Here is a 20,810-nt window from a genome sequence, read left to right as displayed (position 1 = left end):
AGGAACAAAGATTTTTTTTGAGTATTTTAAATAATAGTAACAGAAACAGGAATTGTTGACATTACTGCATGTTTTTCAATGCATGAGACACTGAGCAGAGCCTCTTATACATAAAAAATCACTAAGAAGGATACACAACTTGCCCAAAGTTACACAAGAAACCTCAACAATCTTATAAAAACAGGCACTCTATTTTCTTTAACAGGCAATATGCTCTGAAGAATGTAAGCATGATGGTTCACATTTTCAAAGCATGTACACTCTGATGGGAGAAACAGACACTTGAATAAAAAAAAAAGTACAATGTAGTCTAATAAATGGTAACAGGTATATACATGGGCTACTACAGCAATGTAGATATGTATACCTAATCCTACCAAGAAAAAATCATGGATTCCTCCCATGAGATGATATAAATTATTTAAATTAAAAATTTTAATTTTAAATTAAAATCCTCAGTCATACCAGCCACATTTTAAATGCTCAAAAGCCACATGTGGCTGGTTACTATCAGTTTGGAAACCACAGATATAAAACATTTGCATCATTGCAGAAAGTTCTATTATACAGAACTAGTTTAGACTACATACCAGATAAATGTTCTAGATCATTAGACTTTCTAATAGGTGGTAGTAGGCCATAAAAAGACTTAAGAGTTTAAAAGAAATAACACTGTTAAAAGATTCTTTTAGGACTGATAAAAGTAAAATGAATGAATTATTTGGTAGCAGGGGATAGTAGAGTACATAAAGAATAGGGCTAGGAGTACACACCAGAGAGAAGAGAAAAACAGAACTTGAAATAAAATGATTAAGCGATATTTTTAAATGCAGAAATTATATAATACTTTTCAATTAAAAAAATTCTCAACTTCTAAAAATGAAAAATTATTGCTTTTACAATAAAGGTTGGTCGGGGGGGTGTTGCTGGGAGATGCTACAACATTTCTAAAAAGAATGACAGTGAACACTAAGACAATGACATGGGGAAACTGAGGTAAGGGCACAAAACATCTGAGAGGAAGAACCTAGAGATATCATTAACTGATTAAACCTTGAGTGTGCACATATGTTCTATCAGCACCATCATGCAAGACAAGCAAACTCAATATCATCATCCTCATTTTTAGAGGTAAAGCAACCAAAGCATTAACAGTTCAGATAAAATGCCCCAATCGCATAGTAAATGAAAGAAGAATTCAGAGAGATGGCTCATCTAAATAAAAGACTATTTTCACTTGTCTTAATTACTCATCCTATTCACTGAATATTGCTCCCAATCACCGCTATGCTATTTTCAAATACCAAGTACATCCTCCCCAAAGATTAAAGTTCTGAAATCACTGAGAATATTTGAAGATATTTAAATGTGTTGTGAGCTCTGAGAGAAATACCCAAAGTAGTTTAAATGATGTTACTACTGTTATAGAAGTGCTCTTTTAACATTAAAAAAGAAAAAACTTTTCAAGTTTAGAGTGTGCTTCTCATCTTTATACAAAGCAATGTACATGAACAGCCTGAAAATATTTCATAAGAATAAATAATTTTTTTCAATCATTCTAGGCATTCATTTAGAAAGTATCTTTCAAACACATGCAAAATTTTTAATGCTCATAAAATGTGATGTACAGGTTTGGATTAATGATACTTAAGAAAACTACCGGAACAAAATATTCCATACACCTTTAAGAATTTTTGACCTTCAGCACTCTAGCAAGAAAAAGTGATGGTTCGCAAGTGCAAAAAGAAACTGTCAAATTTCCACCGCTATCTTGTATAATGATTCTGGGACTTACATGGTGGTCCAGTGGCTAAAAACTCCATGCTCCCAATGCAAGGGGCCCAAGTTCAATCCCTGGTTGGGGACCCCACAAGCCTCAAGTTAAGACTGAACATGCATGTGCCTCAACTAAGACCTGGTGTAGTCAAATAAATAAATTAAATATTTTTTTAAAAAAATTATTCCTCCTGATCTCTCTGAACTGCTGATAATACCCACAAAAGAAACAAAGATCCTATGGACGGGGGAGCCTGGTGGGCTGCCGTCTATGGGGCTGCACAGAGTCAGACACGACTGAAGCAACTTAGCAGTAGCAGCAGCATGGTAGTCATAAAACCAATTATCTACTGTATCAATACTGATTAAGATTTTTGCTATTAAAACTTATACCCATCCTTATCTAACTATTTCAAAATAGGAGGAACACTGCCAAATTCACTGTAGTAAGCCACAATCACACTGCTATCAAAACCAGCCAAATATACTACAAGAAAAGAAAATTACAGGCCAATATCTTTGATGAATACAGATGTTAAAACCCTAAAAAAATATTAGCAAATCAAATCCAAAAATATATAAAAAGGATCATATAGAAAGATGTAGCTGGATTCATTTCAGGGTTTCAAGGATGGTTCAACATACATGAATCAATCACTGTGATATACCACACTAAACGAAAGGAGAGGAAAAAAAAAATGATGGGAAAAAAAAAGCATTTGACAAAATTCAACATTCTTTCATGCAAAAACTCTCACCAAAAAGGGTAGAGAGAGAACATAGCTCAACATAACAAGAGTCATTTATGACAACTCCATCACACTCAACAGTGGAAAGCTGAAAATCTTCCCACTAAATTCAGGAATAATATGAGGATGCCCACTCACCACTTCTGGACAATACACTATTGGAAGTCCCAGACATAGAAATAAGACAAGGAAAAAAATAAAAGGTATCCAAACTGGAAGGGAAGAGGTAAAACTGTTACTATTTTCAGATGACATGATACTTTCTATAAAGAGCCCTAAATTTTCCACACACAAACCCTTTTAGAACCAATAAATATATCTGGCAAGGTGGTAGTATACAAGATTAATGGTTTCATTTCTTTACACTAGCAATGAAATATCAAAGAAACAGGAAAAAAAATCCTGTTTAAAATTGTTAAAAAAGCAAAAAACCTAAGAATAAATTTAACCAAGAAGTAAATGACCTATACACTGATAACTATAAAACACTGATAAAGGAAAATGAAGATGATGCAAAGAAGTGGAAAGATAGCTCATGCTCTTAGACTGGAAGAATTAATATTGTTAAAATAGCCACACTATCCAAAGCAATCTATAGATCTAATGCAATCTCTACCAAAATACATAGGAAATTCTTCATAGAATTAGGGGAAAAATCCTAAAATTCATATGGAACCACAAAAGACCCAGAAAGTTCTATCCAAGAATGTACAAAATGTCATTAGTAGTTCCATAAGTGAGTGATGGGACTAATCAACTTTTAATTTTTCAAAAATAGACAAGAATCATTTGTGTATTAAGTCCAAACTTAATTAAAACTTGAATTAGCTAAAATTAATTAGTGACAGGGAAAGTTACTATATAAAAAGTGGGAATTCCCTGGCAGTCCAGTGGTTAAGACTCAACACTTTCACTGCCATGGTCCCCAGTTCAATCCCTGATCTGCAAACTAAATGGTACAGCCAAAAAACAAAATGAAAAAATCATTAATAAAAACAGGAAATGAACTTTATGTAATAAAAAATTTGAGGACTACTTCATATGTTATGGCTTGTTGTCAGAATGTGCTCAATCAAAGAAATTAGGCAAATAATGCCTAAATCCTTACAGCTGCTCAAATTTAACACTCTAACACAAACAACTCCTTAAATAATCCTCCTTATTCCTAAAATGGAATGAATTTCTGACAACCAAAAGAACATATACCCTTGGGAATTTTGATACCCTAAATCTCTAGGCTGTTTTTATATTTTGGGGGATCAAGTTTCCTTTGAAAACTTATAAAACACACCTGGATTTATTCTTTCTTAAATTATCCTTATTCCTTGATTCAACTATTGGGTCAGTCAAAAAGTCTGTTCAAGTTTTTCCCGTAAGATCATATGGGAAATCCTGAAAAAACTTTTTGGCCAACCCAATATTTTTCAATCTGAAAAGCAGCATCTATCATTACAATATTAAAGACTTAAAAAGATTTTCTGGTTTTATGGAACTTGTTTATTTCATCATCTTTCAGTATTTGTCTGTGAAAACATACCTTTAACACTTGCACGTATTTCTGCATGAGCATACAGTAGCATAACTGTCCCACACATGAAGGGGAGAACTGACATTTTATTTCTTTTGTATGCCTTAGTGTATAAAAGAAAAAAAGCTCCCAAATGAGTCTATTTTCTGAGTTCTCCGGGCACACATACACTCAGGGCACACCATTCAAGCAACAGAAAGGTAAGAAAATCCACAAGCACGTCTAAAAAGATACATTAAAGAAATTCTTTTACACCATTTAAACAAAAACAAATACCCAACTGGTAAGAGTATTTCTATCAAAGCCAACACAACAGAAACATTTTTAAAAATTATATAGATATCTTTTATGTGCCCCAAACTTTTATCTGTAGAGCCCCAAGTGTTGATATTACCAAAAATATATGCTGATATTACCAAAAATATGTATGTTCATACTGTATATGAACATTAACGAATATCAATGAAATATTCCTAAATATACTCACAGAAAGATAGCTGTTAATATCCACATCATCAGTAATAGTCTGGCGTTCTCCTTTACAATTAATTTTCCGAAATCTTCTTCGAGACTGTCTGGCAGGAATTTCTCTTTGTAGAATATTATCTTCATTATCTTTGGAATTCTCTACCTGAAACACATGTTCAGATTCCTGATTAAACATCCAATTTTTCCATATTACTGACAGTCTGTGGAGTTTAAACAGGCTCATAAGGAGACTTCATTTACTTCAAGCAAGAAACTGCCTCAAGAAAATAGTCTGTACAGGACAATGCTCATGAGTACAAAAAGATTAAAGGTGACATTATAAAGATCTAGAGACCACAGTTTCCTCCCAGGAAATAGTCTCTCTTGCTTACATGAGCATACATCCTCCTAAGTGAAGTCACTTACCAGAAATGAAGGCTGTTAACTACACCTACACATCCAATAATCACAACATCTAAGTTAGTCTAATTACAAACTGCCTGGTTATACACATATTTAGCAAACAATCATGGTTATGCCTTCAGTGAAATGCTAAACAATGAAACAAAAATGCTTTATGTGTTATTCTTTGATGTCCACCTTAATGTGTGAAAATAGTCAAGAGTAACTAAGGCTGGCATCTTCTAAGGAGGAAGGGAAAACTAACATTTACTGAGGGCTTTAGGCCAGCATGCATATACATTATACTATACAGTTTACACAGCAGCCTTGTAATCAGGTATTCAGTTCAGTTCAGTTGCTCAGTTGTGTCCGACTCTTTGCAACCTCATGAATCACAGCACGCCAGGCCTCCCTGTCCATCACCATCTCCCAGAGTTGACCCAAACTCATGTCCATCAAGTCCGTGATGCCATCCAGCCATCTCATCCTCTGTCGTCCCCTTCTCCTCCTGCCCCCAATCCCTCCCAGCATCAGGGTCTTTTCCAATGAGTCAACTCTTTGCATGAGGTGGCCAAAGTACTGGAGTTTCAGCTTCAGCATCAATCCTTCCAATGAACACCCAGGACTGATCTCCTTTAGGACGGACTGGTTGGATCTCCTTGCAGTCCAAGGAACTCTCAAGAGTCTTCTCCAACACCACAGTTCAAAAGCATCAATTCTTCGGCACTCAGCTTTCTTCACAGTCCAACTCTCACATCCATATATGACCACTGGAAAAACCACAGCCTTGACTAGATGGACCTTTGTTGGCAAAGTAATGTCTCTGCTTTTTAATATGCTATCTAGGTTGGTCATAACTTTCCTTCCAAGGAGTAAGCGTCTTTTAATTTCATGGCTGCAATCACCATCCGCAGTGATTTTGGAGCCCAAAAAATAAAGTCTGACACTGTTTCCCCATCTATTTCCTCATCTATGAAGTAATGGGACTAGATGCCATGATCTTCGTTTTCTGAATGTTTAGCTTGAAGCCAACTTTTTCACTCTCCTCTTTCACTTTCATCAAGAGGCTTTTTAGTTCCTCTTCACTTTCTGCCGTAAAGGTGGTGTCATCTGCATATCTGAGGTTACTGATATTTCTCCTGGAAATCTTGATTCCAGCTTGTGCTTCTTCCAGCCCAGCATTTCTCATGATGTACTCTGCATAAGTTAAATATGCAGGGTGACAATATACAGCCTTGACGTACTCAGGTATTACTATTTCCAATTTAAAGGCAATTTACTATTTCCAATTTAAAGAACAAGGGAAAATCCAAAATGATCAGTGACTTCCAGGTCTCGTAACACTGACTTATTAAAGGTGATCTAGAATACAAGCCTGTTTCCAAAACTTATGCCACTGATACAAGACTATATTGCCAAGGGAGGGGAGGATGGGAAGGATAGAAATAGCTGAGGGATATTAACAGGTACAAACATCCAGCTGTAAAATAAATGACTCATGGATATGAAATGCACAGGGTGAAGAATATAGTCAATAAATATGTAAGAACATTGTATGGTGACAGATGGTAATAGGACTTATTGTGGTGATTATTTTGAAATGTATAGAAATACCAAATCACTACTTTGGGTAAGAGGAACTAACCTAACACTTATGTTAGTTCAACCTAAGTGTTCTGGGTTGATTTTACTTCAAAAACAAACAAACTCACAGTAAAAGAGATCAGATTTGTGGTTCCCAGAGATGTGGGCTAAGGGGAGAAGAATGGAACTGGAGGAATCAACCTTCCCAAATTCAGACTATATTACAAAGCTACAGTCAACAAAACAGTATGGTACTGGCACAAAATAGAAAAATAGATCAATGGAACAAAACAGAAAGCCTGGAGATGAATCCTTGCACCTATGGACACCTTAACTTTGACAAAAGAGGCAAAAATATACAATGGAGAAAAGACAGCTTCTTCAACAAGTGGTGTGGGCAAACTGGTGAACTACATGTAAAAGAATGAAATTAGAACACTTTCTAACACCATACACCAAAATAAACTCTAAATGGGTTAAAGACCTAAATGTAAGACTAGAAGCTATAAAACTCTTAGAAGAAAATATAGGCAGAACATTCTCTCATATAAACTACAGCAAGATCATCTATGACTCACAACCCAGAGTAATGGAAATAAATACAAACAAATGGGACCTAATTAAGCTTAACAGATTTTGCACAACAAAGGAAACAATAAGCAAGGTGAAAAGATGGCACTCAGAATGGGAGAAAATAACAATGGAAACATCTGCAGAGAATTAATCTCCAAAACATGCAAGCAGCTTATGCAGCTTAATATCAGAAAAACAAACAAGCCAATCAAAAAAGTGGGCAAAAGACCTAAACAGATGACATACAGATGGCCAATAAACACATGAAAAAATGCTCAACATCGCTTATTATTAGAGAAATGCAAATCAAAACCACAGTGAGGAATCATCTCACACTGGTCAGAATGGCTATTATCAAAAAGTCTACAAACAATAAATGCTGGAGAGGTTGCAGAGAAAAGGGAGCTCTCTTACACTGCTGGTAGGAACACAAACTGATAAAACCACTATGCAGAACAGTATGAAGTTTCCTTAAAAAAACTAGGAATAAAACTACCACACAATTCAGCAATCCCACTACTGGGCATGTACCCTGAGGAAACCAGAATTGGAAAAGACACATCACATGTATCCCAATGTTCACTGCAGCACTATTTACAATAGCTAGGACATGGAAGCAACCTAGATGTCTACTAGCAGATGAATGGGTAAGGAAGTTGTCATACATATACAAAATGGAGTATTAGTCAAAAGGATGAGAATGCAAAAGGAATATTACTCAAAAGCTATAAAAAGGAACACATTTTAGTCAGTTTTAATGAGGCAGATGAATCTAGAGACTATTAAACAAAGTGAAGCAAGTCAGAAAGAGAAAGACAAATACTGTAAATTAATGCATATATATGGAATCTAGAAAGATGGTATCAGTGATCCCACATGCACAGTAGCAAAGGAAACACAGATATAGAGAACAGACCTTTAGACTCGGTGGGAGGAGGAGAGGTGGGATGATTTGAGAGAATAGCACTGAGACATATATGCTACCATATGTAAAATAGATAGCCAGTGTGAGTTTGATGTATGACGCAGGGCACCCAAAGCAAGTGCTCTGTGACAGCCTGGAGGGATAGGGTAGGGGGAGGTGGAAGGGGGCTTCAGAATGGAAGGGACACATGTATAACTATGGTTGATTCATACTGCTGCTGCTGCTGCTAAGTTGCTTCAGTTGTGTCCGACTGTGATGTATGACAAAAACCATCACAATATTTTAATTATCCTCCAATTAAAATAAATAGATTTAAAAAAAGAAAAAAAAGGAGGGACTTCCAGTTATAAGGCAAATAAGTACTAGGGATGTGATGTCAACACGATAAACACTATTGTATACAACTCAGTGACACACGTGTTATATATGAAAGCTGTTAAAAGTAAATCCTAAGCGTTCTCATTACAAGAAAAACATTTTTTTCTACTTAACTTTCTATCTACATGAGATGATGGTCAGTCATTAAATTTATTGTGCTTTATCACTTCATGATGTAAGTCAAATCATCATGCCTTAAACTTACACAGTTGTATATGTATAAATTTACATATACAATAAATAAAACTGGAAGGATAATAAAATAAATATTTATTATTATCCCTCAATAAAACTGGAAGGAAAGAAAAAGACTATCTGCCGATCTACTAAAAATTACAAATTACATAATAATTTTTTAAAAATCACTTTTGCAAAGGTATACTGACATGTTCTAAAGTAGACTTATAATTAACCTCACGTTCAATAAATAACAAACAACAATTTCAGCTTTTTCCCACAATTACTTCTCCTGCTAATGTTGTATCACTTGCTGATATCAAAAATTTCCTAGTCATCCAAGAATGAAATTTCAACATTTCCAACTCCTCTGCTTGTCTTCCAAATCTTATCTTCAATCATTTCTTCAAAACTGTCAAATGGTTTTTTTAGAAATCCCTTTCATGATGCCTTTTTTTTTCATTCCCACCATCACCATTCCTTAGTCAAGCCTTAATCACTTCAGTCCTAAACTTACTGCTTCTGTCATGATCTTCTCCAGTTCCATCTGGCACGGTCAGGTAAATCACCTAGATAAAACAGTATGTCGTCCCCTGTTCAAAATGCTACAATGGACCTCTAATGGATACCAAATAAATTTTAAACTATTACATTTGATATCCCAAGCCATATTTGCTCCATTGCTGAAATATTTTTAGCACTTTATCTTACACAAGGAAGTCTGGAGAAACTGCTCCCACATCCTCCTCCCCACAAAAAGTCCTTTCACATAAAAGCTCCAATGAGGTATGCAAAACTTCCTGATGATTTCTCAGGAAGAATCAATGTCTAAACTGTTCTGTTTCCAATGTGAGTGTTCAGGAGTAAGTAGCAGTCAAGCCACTTTGACTATTCATGGTTCCCTACTTTGGCCACCTGATGTGAAGAACTGATTCATTTGAAAAGACCCTGATGCTGGGAACGATTAAAGGTGGGAGGAGAAGGGGATAACAGAGGATGAGATGGTTGGATGGCATCACCGACTTGATGGGACATGAATCTGAATAAATCCCAGGAGTTGGTGACAGAGAGGGAGGCCTGGCATGCTACAGTCCATGGGGTCACAAAGTGTCAGACATGACTGAGCGACTGAACTGAACTGATACATAAATAAGTTACATTCTGCCAAGCAACTTTACCTATTTCAATTTCCGTTATCCTATCCATTTTATCTTCATATGCTGAAATACTACCATCATGTAAGAACATCTCAATTGCCATCTCTTCAATAACCACAAGAGACATTCCTTTGACTGCTTTACTACTGTACCCTACCCAGAGTTCTCATAAATAGAACTGCTTTCAGGCCTTTGCATTCATTTGTATTATTTCTGCCTAAAAGTCACTCCTCCTCTGCTAAAATCTTGGCAAGCTATATATACCTCATAACCCAGTTCAACTAACCCTACCTCTGCCCCAAGAAGGTACCACCCTTCTACAGCACTAAGTATATTAGCCATAATTATTAGATAAGCCCACCTCACTACAAGTTCTCTAATATAAGAACTGCATTATATTTATATTCATCTTTGCTCACTTATTAAAAATGTTTGCCAAAATGGGCATTAAATTCTTTCTTTCTCCCTAAAGATTTAAAGCCCTTTCAAGTATGCGTAAGATGCTCAACAAATACACAGGCAGGCAGAATAACTTACTGAATATTATTTTTCTGAAAGGTAAAATCCAGAAGACACAGGGGTTGACAATCTAATTCAAAACTACAGAATTTTGTACAGGCAGCAAATACATGTCACCTCTTTGAGATTAAATTTCCTCTTTAAAAAAATCATCTTATTTACTATATCACTACACTAGGCCAAGTAACAGAAACTATTATATTCTTTAAGGCTCACAACATAGCTACTCTTTCTGTTAACAGATGCTATGGAGCCTCATAAAGCTTTTTACTTCACACAAATGGATGAGTAACAATTCAAAAAGTAAGTGTGACTAAAAAGTTTACTGCCTCCATACCATCCTATCCTACAGGATATGCTAGATTATTTAGGTGAAAGTCCAGTATAATGATTCTTAGATCTTTTAATATCTACCATTTATCTAGCAAAAAGTGATTTAAATGATAAAGGATTTTCAAGATAGAAACAGTAGTAAATTAAAATTAGGAAAGGAGTTTCTAAGTCTCAAAAAATGTGGGGGAAAGTACCAAATGAAAAGAAAAAAGCAAACAATGTATAAATGATTAAACTCTCGCTGAATACAACTGAAATGTGAGATTAGATTTAAAAAGTGAAATCTCGTACACACATACGGAAATGGCACAAAAGTAGGAATCCTAATGCAAAGAATGAAGTGAAGGCAAAATACCAGGAAGCAGGCTAGGAACACAGACCCAATCTACCAGATGATTTCTCAACTTTAAAGGCAAGCCTTTCCACTTGGATGGTTAGAGAATCCACCAAAGACAGGGAATGCACAAGAGACTCACTCATCTCAAAGAGCTACATCCTCAATGCAAGGTGTAAGTCTATCCTGAAGAAGAGAGGAAGAAAAACTGCTTGGCACTGAGAAAAGACCTGCTGAGGGTGGGGGAAATTCAAGACAGAGGCCATCCTTAACGCAGGTCTACAGTTTTAATTCATTATACTTTAAGTGTATAAGAAAACTTGTACATACATGCAAGAGACAAAAACAAATCTAAAACCTCTTTGTAAGAATGCAACTTTAACCCAAACCTCAAAGAATCCCCACACCTAAAAGTTCAAGCCATGTGAAGTCACAAATAACTGCCCTCCATGAAAACCCCAAAACTAAAAACAGAAAGAAAAAAAAAACACAACCTCAACTACAACAAAACCTAAGAGACATGATGAACAACTATGGACAGAAAAGGCAGCAGAATCACATCTGCAAAAATTCCAATATATTGGAAGTATCAGAAAATATAAAGCTATGATAAAGAAAAAAACAACTTTAAACAAACAAAAACTTGAAAATGAGCCAGAGATTATAAATAGCAACCAAACAGATAAAGACCAGAAAAAAAAAAATCCTCCCCAAGTGCCCTCCCTCCCCACCGTCAGGTAGCAAATACCGAGTAACAAGAAATAGCCGTCTACATTAGAAAGAAGGATGAGAACATGGAGATATATCCTGTCTGAAACACAGAGCACAGAGAAGGCCTAAAAGTGAGGGTGGAACAGGAACACTCAGAAAAATTTTTCAAAAAACCAGTCTCAGCCCTGAACACAAAAGTAACAACAGAGAAAACTGAAACTACTGATCTAGCTCAATTCTTTTCAGAAGAGGTGTGCTCCTCTCCAGGCCTAAACGCTATCTTCTGTCTTTACTACCCTAATACACAATATTTAGTATCAAATACAAAACACTAACTCACATAAGGAGAAGGCAATGGCACCCCACTCCAGTACTCTTGCCTGGAAAATCCCATGGATGGAGGAGCCTCATGGGCTGCAGTCCATGGGGTCACTAAGAGTCAGACACGACTGAGCGACTTCCCTTTCACTTTTCACTTTCATGCATTGGAGAAGGAAATGGCAACCCACTCCAGTGTTCTTGCCTGGAGAATCCCAGGGATGGGGGAGCCTGGTGGGCTGCCGTCTATGGGATCGCACAGAGTCGGACACGACTAAAGCTACTTAGCAGCAGCAACTCACATAAAAATAGAAACAATTTTAAAAAAACTACTCAATCCACTGCCAAGAGACAAAGCAATCAACAGAGCAATCGATGAAAATTAAGACAGACCCAGATCATAATTAATATGGTAATGGTTCAGCAGAAAATGTGGACAATATAACTAGACAGACGGAGCAGACATAAGAAAGGTATTAGAGCAAAATGAAAGTGTCAGAAACAAAAACATGGTACTGAAGATGAAGAATGCCTTTGATCACTAGACCTGATGCAATCAAGTCAAGAGAAATTACCCAAAATGAGAGAGAGAAAGTAAAAAAGAAAAATGAAGCAGAATAGGTCTTTAGATAGTCAGATACTTATAGCAGCCAATTTTATGAGCCCAATTCTTGTACCTCATATCCAGAAAAACACTAACATCCTTCATGAGGAGCTTCAGACTAACTCCTCTAGCAGACTAGAGGAGCCAGTCTGTTCCTCACGACTAGCAGAAAGCTTCTGCACAAAAACACATGCTTGATTGCACGTATTCTCCCTTCACCCAAATCACAAACATACTGACCTTCCTCCCTGCCTCTTTGGAGCAGTTTCTCAGAGCTATCTGAGGTGCTATCTCCTGGGTTATAGTCCTCATTTTGCCCAAATAAAACTTAACTCAAAACCCTCACATTGTGCATTTTTTAAGTCAACATTTTTTAAGAAGTAACTAAACAGAGAATTAGTGAATTAGGAAAACAGAGCTAAAAAATAGCAGTATGGAGTACAAAGTCAGAATGAGATGAAAAAGAAGAAAAAAAAAATCTTAAGAAATACAGAGAATTAGCTGAAAATATTTAACATATTTAAACAAAGTTTAAGAAGGTGATAAATTAAGAAAAATGAAGATGATGTCCAAAGAGAAAATAACTGAGATTATATTTACTACGCTATTCTAAAATGTCCATGAAAGGGACTTCCCTGGTGGTTCAGTGGTTGAGAATCCACCTTCAAGCACAGGGAATGTGGGTTTAGTCACTGGTTAAGGAATTAAGATCACACACTCTGGGGTAACTAAGACCACGTGCTCTAGAGCCAATGCTCTAGATTTTTTAGCAATCACAATGGATGTAAATGGAAGAATCTTTTCAGGTTAAAAAAATAAATATTCCACCAAATGCAGAAAAAGAGTTAACAGCCTTCAAGTTCTAAGGCCCACAGAAATTGTTGTTGTTTAGTTGCTAAGACGAGTCCGACTCTATGCAACCCACGGACTGTAGTTTGCCAGGCTCCTCTGGTCCATGGGGTTTTCCAGACGAGAATACTACAGTGTGTTGCCATTTTTTCCTCCAGTAAATCTTCCCGACCAAGGAATCAAACCAAAGTCTCCTGCATTAGCAGATAGATTCTTTACCACTAAGCCACCTCTGAAGCCCCAAGGCCCTCAGAATCTGAATACATAAATGAAAAGAGAGTCCTAGAAATTAAATCACAAGGTAACATCTCACTATGAAATAATGAATGCAAGAATCCTAAACTCAGTTATCAAGTTAAGCCTAGAAGAACAGAAAAAATAAAACAAATAGCTCAGGTCAAGCCTTTACTGGGTGTGTAAGGGGCTTTCCCGGTGGTTCAGTGGTAAAGAATCTGCTTGCCAATGCAGGAGATATAGATTTGACCTCCCCGTTGGCAAGACCCCCTGGAGACGGAAATGGCAATTCACTTCAGTATTCTTGCCTGGGAAATCCCATGGGCAGAGGAGCCTGGCAGAGTGCAGTCCATGGGATCATAGAGTTGGACACAACTTAACAACTAAGCACAGCACATTCCCTATCACTAAAAACAGACTACTCAATGTTGAAAATAGTGTTACCATTAACACTCATGATCTGTGTTATGGGGTTTGTATCTGTTAAATTACACCACAGCCTTTAAGTGGTACAATAACAAAGGGTAGTTTAAAATTCTAAAAATCTGTTAATAATAATATTAAGAGATCAAAGGAGAAAAAGGCACAGATCACTGTAACAAATGCAGAAAAAAAGGTTTTAATCAATTTCAATATCCCCTCTTGCTAAAAGCTGCCCTGGTGGCTCAGACAGTAAAGAATCCGCCTGCAAAGTAGGAGACTCGGGTTCGATCCCTGGACTGGGAAGATCCCCTGGAGAAGGGCATGGCAACCCATTCCAGTATTCTTGCCTAGAGAATTATATGGACAGACGAGCATGTCCGGCTACAGTCCAAGAAATCACAGAGTCAGACACCACTGAGTGACTAACACGTTCTGCTAAAAAATTTTAACACTATTTTTTGATAGTCAAGCTATCCCTTTTAAGTTACAAACTTCTGACAAATTCTCAATAGTTTTTTGATATCTCTTTGCTTTCTGACATGAATTGCTAGCCTAATACATCTCCTACTCCACATGTGATATATAATCTATTATTTCCTTGGTGGCTCAGTTGGTAAAGAATCCGCCTGCAATATGGGAGACCTGGGTTCGATCCCTGGTTTGGGAAGATCCCCTGGAGAAGGGAAAGGCTATCCACTCCAGTATTCTGGCCTGGAGAATTCCGTGGACTCACAAAGTTGGACACGACTGAGTGACTTTCACTTTCACTATATCCTTTTAGTGGGGAAATAATATTTACTGACCATAATCTGGGCTTGCTCTTATAGCCACAAAGAATTACTAAAACTACTTCTAAGCTTTTTCAATGAACAGCCCTAAGAAACATACTTTTTCATAAAGAGAACCAACCTGGGAAATAATTTTAAGACAAATGATGATATATTCAAATTTTGCCCTATAGCTTTACTTAGTCATTGGGAAAAATGACTCTTAAAGATCTTTATATATATATATATATATGTATATGTGTATATATATATATATAATTAACTGTATTATATTAATTACAACTTGTAAATTTAATTACATCCAATTAAATGTTATCTTAATGACAAATCATTTCTCTTCATACTATACACATGTATATTTTACATATGTAATAGCTTTAACCATATTAATGTTACCATCAATTTCCTGATACTACATAATCTTGGTTCCTAATGATGTATGTATAGATGATTTATAAATTTATGTATATATTAATTATAATTACATGTGACATACACATAATTATGTGTAATGTGTCTCTACAGGCACATATAAAAAACTTCTATAATACTGCCATTACTACTAAAAATTAAACTACTGACTCCTTCTCTCCTCATGGATACCCCATTAAAAAGACATGGACAAAATAGTGTTTTTTAAAGTCAGCAGACTACATCATGCAAAATGACAGGCTGGATGAAGCAAAGCTAGAATCAAGATTGCCAGGAGAAATATCAATAACCTCAGATATGCAGATGACACCACCCTTATGGCAGAAAGTGAAGAGGAACTAAAAAGCCTCTTGATAAAGGTAAAAGAGGAGTTAAAAAGCTGGCTTTAAAACTCAACATTCAAAAAACTAAGATCACAGCATCTGGTCCCATCACTTCAGGGCAAATTGATGGGGAATGAATGGAAACAGTGACAGACTTTTATTTTCTTGTGCTCACTGCAGACGGTGACTGCAGCCATGAAATTAGAAGATGCTTGCTCCTCGGAAGAAAAACTGTAACAAACCTAGACAGCATCCTAAAAAGCAGAGACATCACTTTGCCCATAAAGGTTCATAGATGCGAAGCTATGGTTTTTCCAGTAGTCATGTACAGATGTGAGAACTGGACCATAAAGAAGGCTGAGTGCTAAAGAATTGATGCTTTTGAACTGTGGTGTTGGAGAGGACTCTTGAGAGTCCCTTGGACTGCAAGGAGATCAAACTAGTGAATCCTAAAGGAAATCAAACTGAATATTCATTGGAAGGACTGAAACTGAAGCTCCAATGCTTTGGCCACCGGACATGAAGAGCCAACCCATTGGAAAGGACTGATGCTGGGAAAGACTGAGGGCAGGATGAGAAGGGGATGACAAGATGAAAGGGCTGGATGGTACCATCAACTCAATGGACATGTGTGAACAAATTCCAGGAGTTACTGAAAAACAGGGAAGCCTGGCATGCTGCAGTCCATGGGGTCGCGAAGAGTCAGACATAACGGAGCAACTGAACAACAACAAAGTCACCAGAAATAAAAATTCCTGGTAGAATTAAACCAACTATTTTACATATATTAAATTCATTTGGTTTTTTAAAGAGTACATTTTTTTCCTTTTTTTTCTGGATTATTTTAACTATTGTTAAAACTTACTAGGTTCCACAAAAGAGCTCCTCTTTCTCAGGTTTGTTCAAGCTCTTGCTTTTTTATTGTTCCAAATATATTAGGCACAAAACAACCACCATTCTGATGGTAATTTTCACTGGACTCTAATTAAATTTACAAGATAATCTAAGGAAAAGAAATACCTTTATGAATGATAAAGGTCCTCCTCATTTGAGGACGTGGCATCTCATTTTTTACTCAAGTTGAATTTTTTGAGAGTATTTAAAAGCAAAGTTTTTGAAAATTTGTTTGGTTTATGCTAAAGTATTATATATGCATGCATGCGTGCATAGTCACTGCAGTTGTATCTGACTCTACGACCCCAAGGACTGTAGCCCACCAGGCTCCTCTGTCCATGAGATTCTACAGGCAAGAATACTGGGGTGGGTTGCCACGCCCCACTCCAAGGTATCTTCCAGACCCAAAGAATGAACCTGCGTCTCTTTTATCTCCTGCACTGGCAGGCAGGTTCTTTACCACTAGTGCCACCTGGGAAGCTCAGTATTAAATACAGTTACTGTAGAAACTATTACCTGACATAAACATTGGGTTGGCCAAAAAGTTCGAGTTTTTCTGTAAGACATTATGGGAAAACCCAGACAAACTTTTTGGTCAACCCAATTTTATGTCAGGTCAATTTCTTAATCTCCATAAGACAATCTGCTAGGATTTTCATGGGGATTACACTGAATTTTATATCAATATGGAGATAATTTATATCATAAAAATGGATTCTTTCAATTGACTTAGTGCTAAGGAAGAGCCCAAATTTTTTTTATGGTTTTCTGCATAGAGATCTCCTATACTTTTGTTAGATTTATTCTGATGTATATGGATGTTTTGACGTAAGTGATTTGCTTACTAAATTCTATTTTTCTAATATTTTATTACTCATAAATACAAATAGAATTGATTTCTGTATATGAACAAGTACTGAAAGACCTTGCTGAAATGATTATTAATTCCTAGAGTTCACATGCAGTTTTTGATTTTCTATATGCAAATCACATCATTTGTGACAGTTTTATATTTTCATTTAAAATCTTTTTCCTCTTGCCTAAATGCACTCTGTAAGGTTTTTTAGACATTGGATTTGGAATTGGGGAGCTCTAACATGTTCCCAAGTGCCAGGAGAAGGTTCTGAATGTTTACTGTAGGTTTGTGTGGATACTTTTGATAAGGTTGTGAACGTTCCCCTCTTTTCCTAGCTTGCTAAAAGTTTTAAAAGTCCTCATGAATGAACTTTGAGTATTATCAAGTGATTGTTTTTCTATCTATAGAGATGATCATCTCACTTTTTCCCCTAATGATATTAATATAATGAATCACACTGATTTTCAAATACTAAATCAATCCCATAACTCTGGAAATAAATTCAACTTTGCCATGATATGTATGGATATATGTATCACTAGGATTTGATTTTCTAATATTTGAAAATTTTAAAATATACTTTCATTAAAAAAAATGACCTGTAATACTCCTTTTGAGTAATATTGCTAGGTTTTGCTTTCAAAATTAAACTGGGCTCTTACACAATGTTATATGTCACCAATATTTCAATTAAAAGAAATTAAACTGGGCTAAAGAAACATATTCAATTTTTCTCTGTTTTCTGTTAGACTTTATGTGTCATTTCTTCTTTAAATGTTTAAAAAATTTATCAGTGAAACCATGTGGGTCTGAATTTCTAAATGAGAAGGTCTTTAATTTCAGGTTCATTTTCTTTCTAGATATTGGATTATGCAGATTTTCTATTTGTGTAAAGGTGTGTGCCAGTTTTGTTAAGCTGTGTACTTTGAGGAATTTGACTCTAAAATTTCAAACTTATTTGCTTAAAATATTAATAATATCCTCTATTACTTTTTTTTTTTAAGTTCATTAGATCCACAGCACTATATTCTTTTTTACTCCTGACACTGGTTATGTAATATGTTTTGTTCTTCATTACTTTTGATAGGGATTTATCAATTTTATTATTCTTTTTGGAGAACCAACTTACACCTTGCTGATTCTTAAGTCTGCTTGACAGGTCATTGATTTTAATATTTATCTTTATTATTTCGTTGCTTCTCATTTATGTTATAGGTATAGTTTGCTGCTCTCTAATTTCATGATGTGAAAGCTCATGTACTGTCAACCTTTAATCCTCATAGCATTAAGGTTTAAATGCTACCTTTCTTGCTCAGCAAGAACGATGTAAGCTGAATTCCACGTTTTGATATGTCATCTTCATTCAGCTAAGAATATTTTCTCATTTTCACAGTGATTCTTTTTTGACAAGTGATTTAACATACACTCCTAAATTTCAAAAGTTGTATTCTGTTGTAGTTCTGTTTTTGTAATTGTTTTTTAAATTAATTCCATGGTGGTCAAAAACTATAAATTGTAAAATTTAAAATCTTTTTTGAGCCTGATGTTCCACCTATGGTCAACTTTTAAAAATATTCCATGTGTACTTGAAAAGCAGATGCATTCTACTGTTGATATAGTGTTCTCTATACAAACTATTTGTTTCCCTAAACTTCATGAACCAACCTCTGCTAGCTTCAAACGTATCTTCTGTAGCTTTCTCAATTCTTTTAGCCTTTTAGTTAAAAGAAGAATTCACAGAATTAAAGACAGTTCGGACCTTGCACTAGATTATGTTTTGGCTTAAGGGACTGTCATAGTTGGTCTGATATTCTCTACAGGCCACTAAAACTTTCACCTTATAAGCAATAAAGCAGTTTCATTTTCTTACTGTTCGTATGTTCACTGTTAAGATTTTTCATTTCCTTTGAGAACTTGTCCTTTGCCATCACAACTTGGCTAAGTGTTTGGCACAAGAAGCCTAGCTTTCAGCCTATCTTAATTTCAACATGCCCTCCTCACTAAGCTTAATCATTTCCAGCTTTTGATTTAATGTGAGAGATGGACAACTGTTCCTTTCACTTGAGCACTTAGAGGCTATAGTGGGGTTGTTAACTGACCTAATTTCAATATTGTTGTGTCTTAGGGAAGAGGGAAGCCTGGGCATAAGAAGAGAGGTGGGGGAACAGTCAGTTTGGTAGAGCAGTCAAAACACAACATTTATCGACCATCTTAATGGCTGTGGTTCATGATGTCCCAAAACAAGCATAACAGTAACATCAAAGATCACTGATCACTGAAACAAATATAATAATAAAAAGTGGCACCAATGGACCAGCTTGATGTGGGGCTGTTACAAACCTTCAATTAAAAAAAAATATTAGGAATATGCAATTAAAAAAAAAAAAAGCACACCTGCAGGCAACACACATTTGAAAGCAAAAAGTGTTAGTTATTCAGTCGTGCCTGACTCTTTTCAACCCCATGGACTGTAGCCCACCAGGCTCCTCTGTCCATGGGATTTTCCAGGCAAGAATACTGGAGTGGGTTGCTATTTCCTTCCCCACAGGATCTTCCCAACCCAGGGACTGAACCCAGGTCTTCTGCATTGCAGGCAGATTCTGCACTCCCTGAGCTACCAGGGAAGCCCAACACACATTTACATGTACCCGTATATTTATTCTGTCCACTGTCCTTTGTACCACATCTCTGTGCTTCCATCTGAGATCCTCTTCTGCCTGAAAAATTTTCTTTTAGTAAAATGAGTTCTGGTCTACTAATGAAACATTTTCTTAGCATCTACGTGAAAACCTTCAAATTCTGTAACTAATGAAGGTAAAATTACTGTATTTTACCATTGCTCCTTTAGAAGTGTTTTTTTTTTTTCTTCTGTCTTTCTAGCTTTACCACTTTCTCTTTACTTTTGTTTTCAATAGTTTTACTATGATGTGCTTATGCATTAGCTTGTATTTATCCTGTTAGAGTTTATGTTCATCCTGTAGAGTTTTAAAATCTGTGAGATGACATCTTTTTGGTTTTGGAAAAATCTCTTACTTATAATAATATAGTTATTCCCTCCTGTCCTCTAAGACTCCAATTATATAAGGATATGACCTTTGCACTCTGAGTCTCCCAAGGAATAGAAATAAAAATGAAAACAAACAACTGGGACCTAATCAAACAAGCTTTTGCACAGCAAAGAAAACCATAAACAAAACAAAAAGACAACCTACAGAATGGGAGAAAATATTCGCAAATGATGTGACCTACAAGGGCTTAATTTCCAAATTATACAAACAGGTCATACAACTTGACAACAAACAACAACCCAACAGAAAAAAGATCTGGAGACGTTTCTCCAAAAAAAACATACAGATGGCCAACAAGCATGTGAAAAGATGCTCAACGCTACGAATTATTAGAGAAATACAAATCAAAACTATAATGAGGTGTCATCTCTGAATGGCCAAATAAGACTATAAACAAATGCTGGAGA

At 35.9% G+C, this 20,810-nt stretch overlaps 1 protein-coding gene across 4 annotated transcripts in view; it reads right to left on the bottom strand.

Annotated features, from left to right (window-relative positions):
- RAPGEF6 (Rap guanine nucleotide exchange factor 6) overlaps positions 1-20,810 on the bottom strand; it is a 227,274-nt gene that overhangs the window by 132,507 nt on the left and 73,957 nt on the right. For all 4 annotated transcript variants that reach the window (XM_005888380.3, XM_070374023.1, XM_070374025.1 and 1 more), the window contains one exon: positions 4,541-4,684. In XM_005888380.3, coding sequence (XP_005888442.2) covers positions 4,541-4,684 — 144 coding nt within the window. The remainder of the gene's footprint in view (positions 1-4,540; positions 4,685-20,810) is intronic.

This window comes from Bos mutus, chromosome 7 (assembly GCF_027580195.1).
Source record: "Bos mutus isolate GX-2022 chromosome 7, NWIPB_WYAK_1.1, whole genome shotgun sequence".
NCBI lineage: Eukaryota > Metazoa > Chordata > Mammalia > Artiodactyla > Bovidae > Bos > Bos mutus.
Note: the sequence above shows the minus strand (reverse complement) of the source record. Positions and strands in the feature narration are given on the sequence as shown.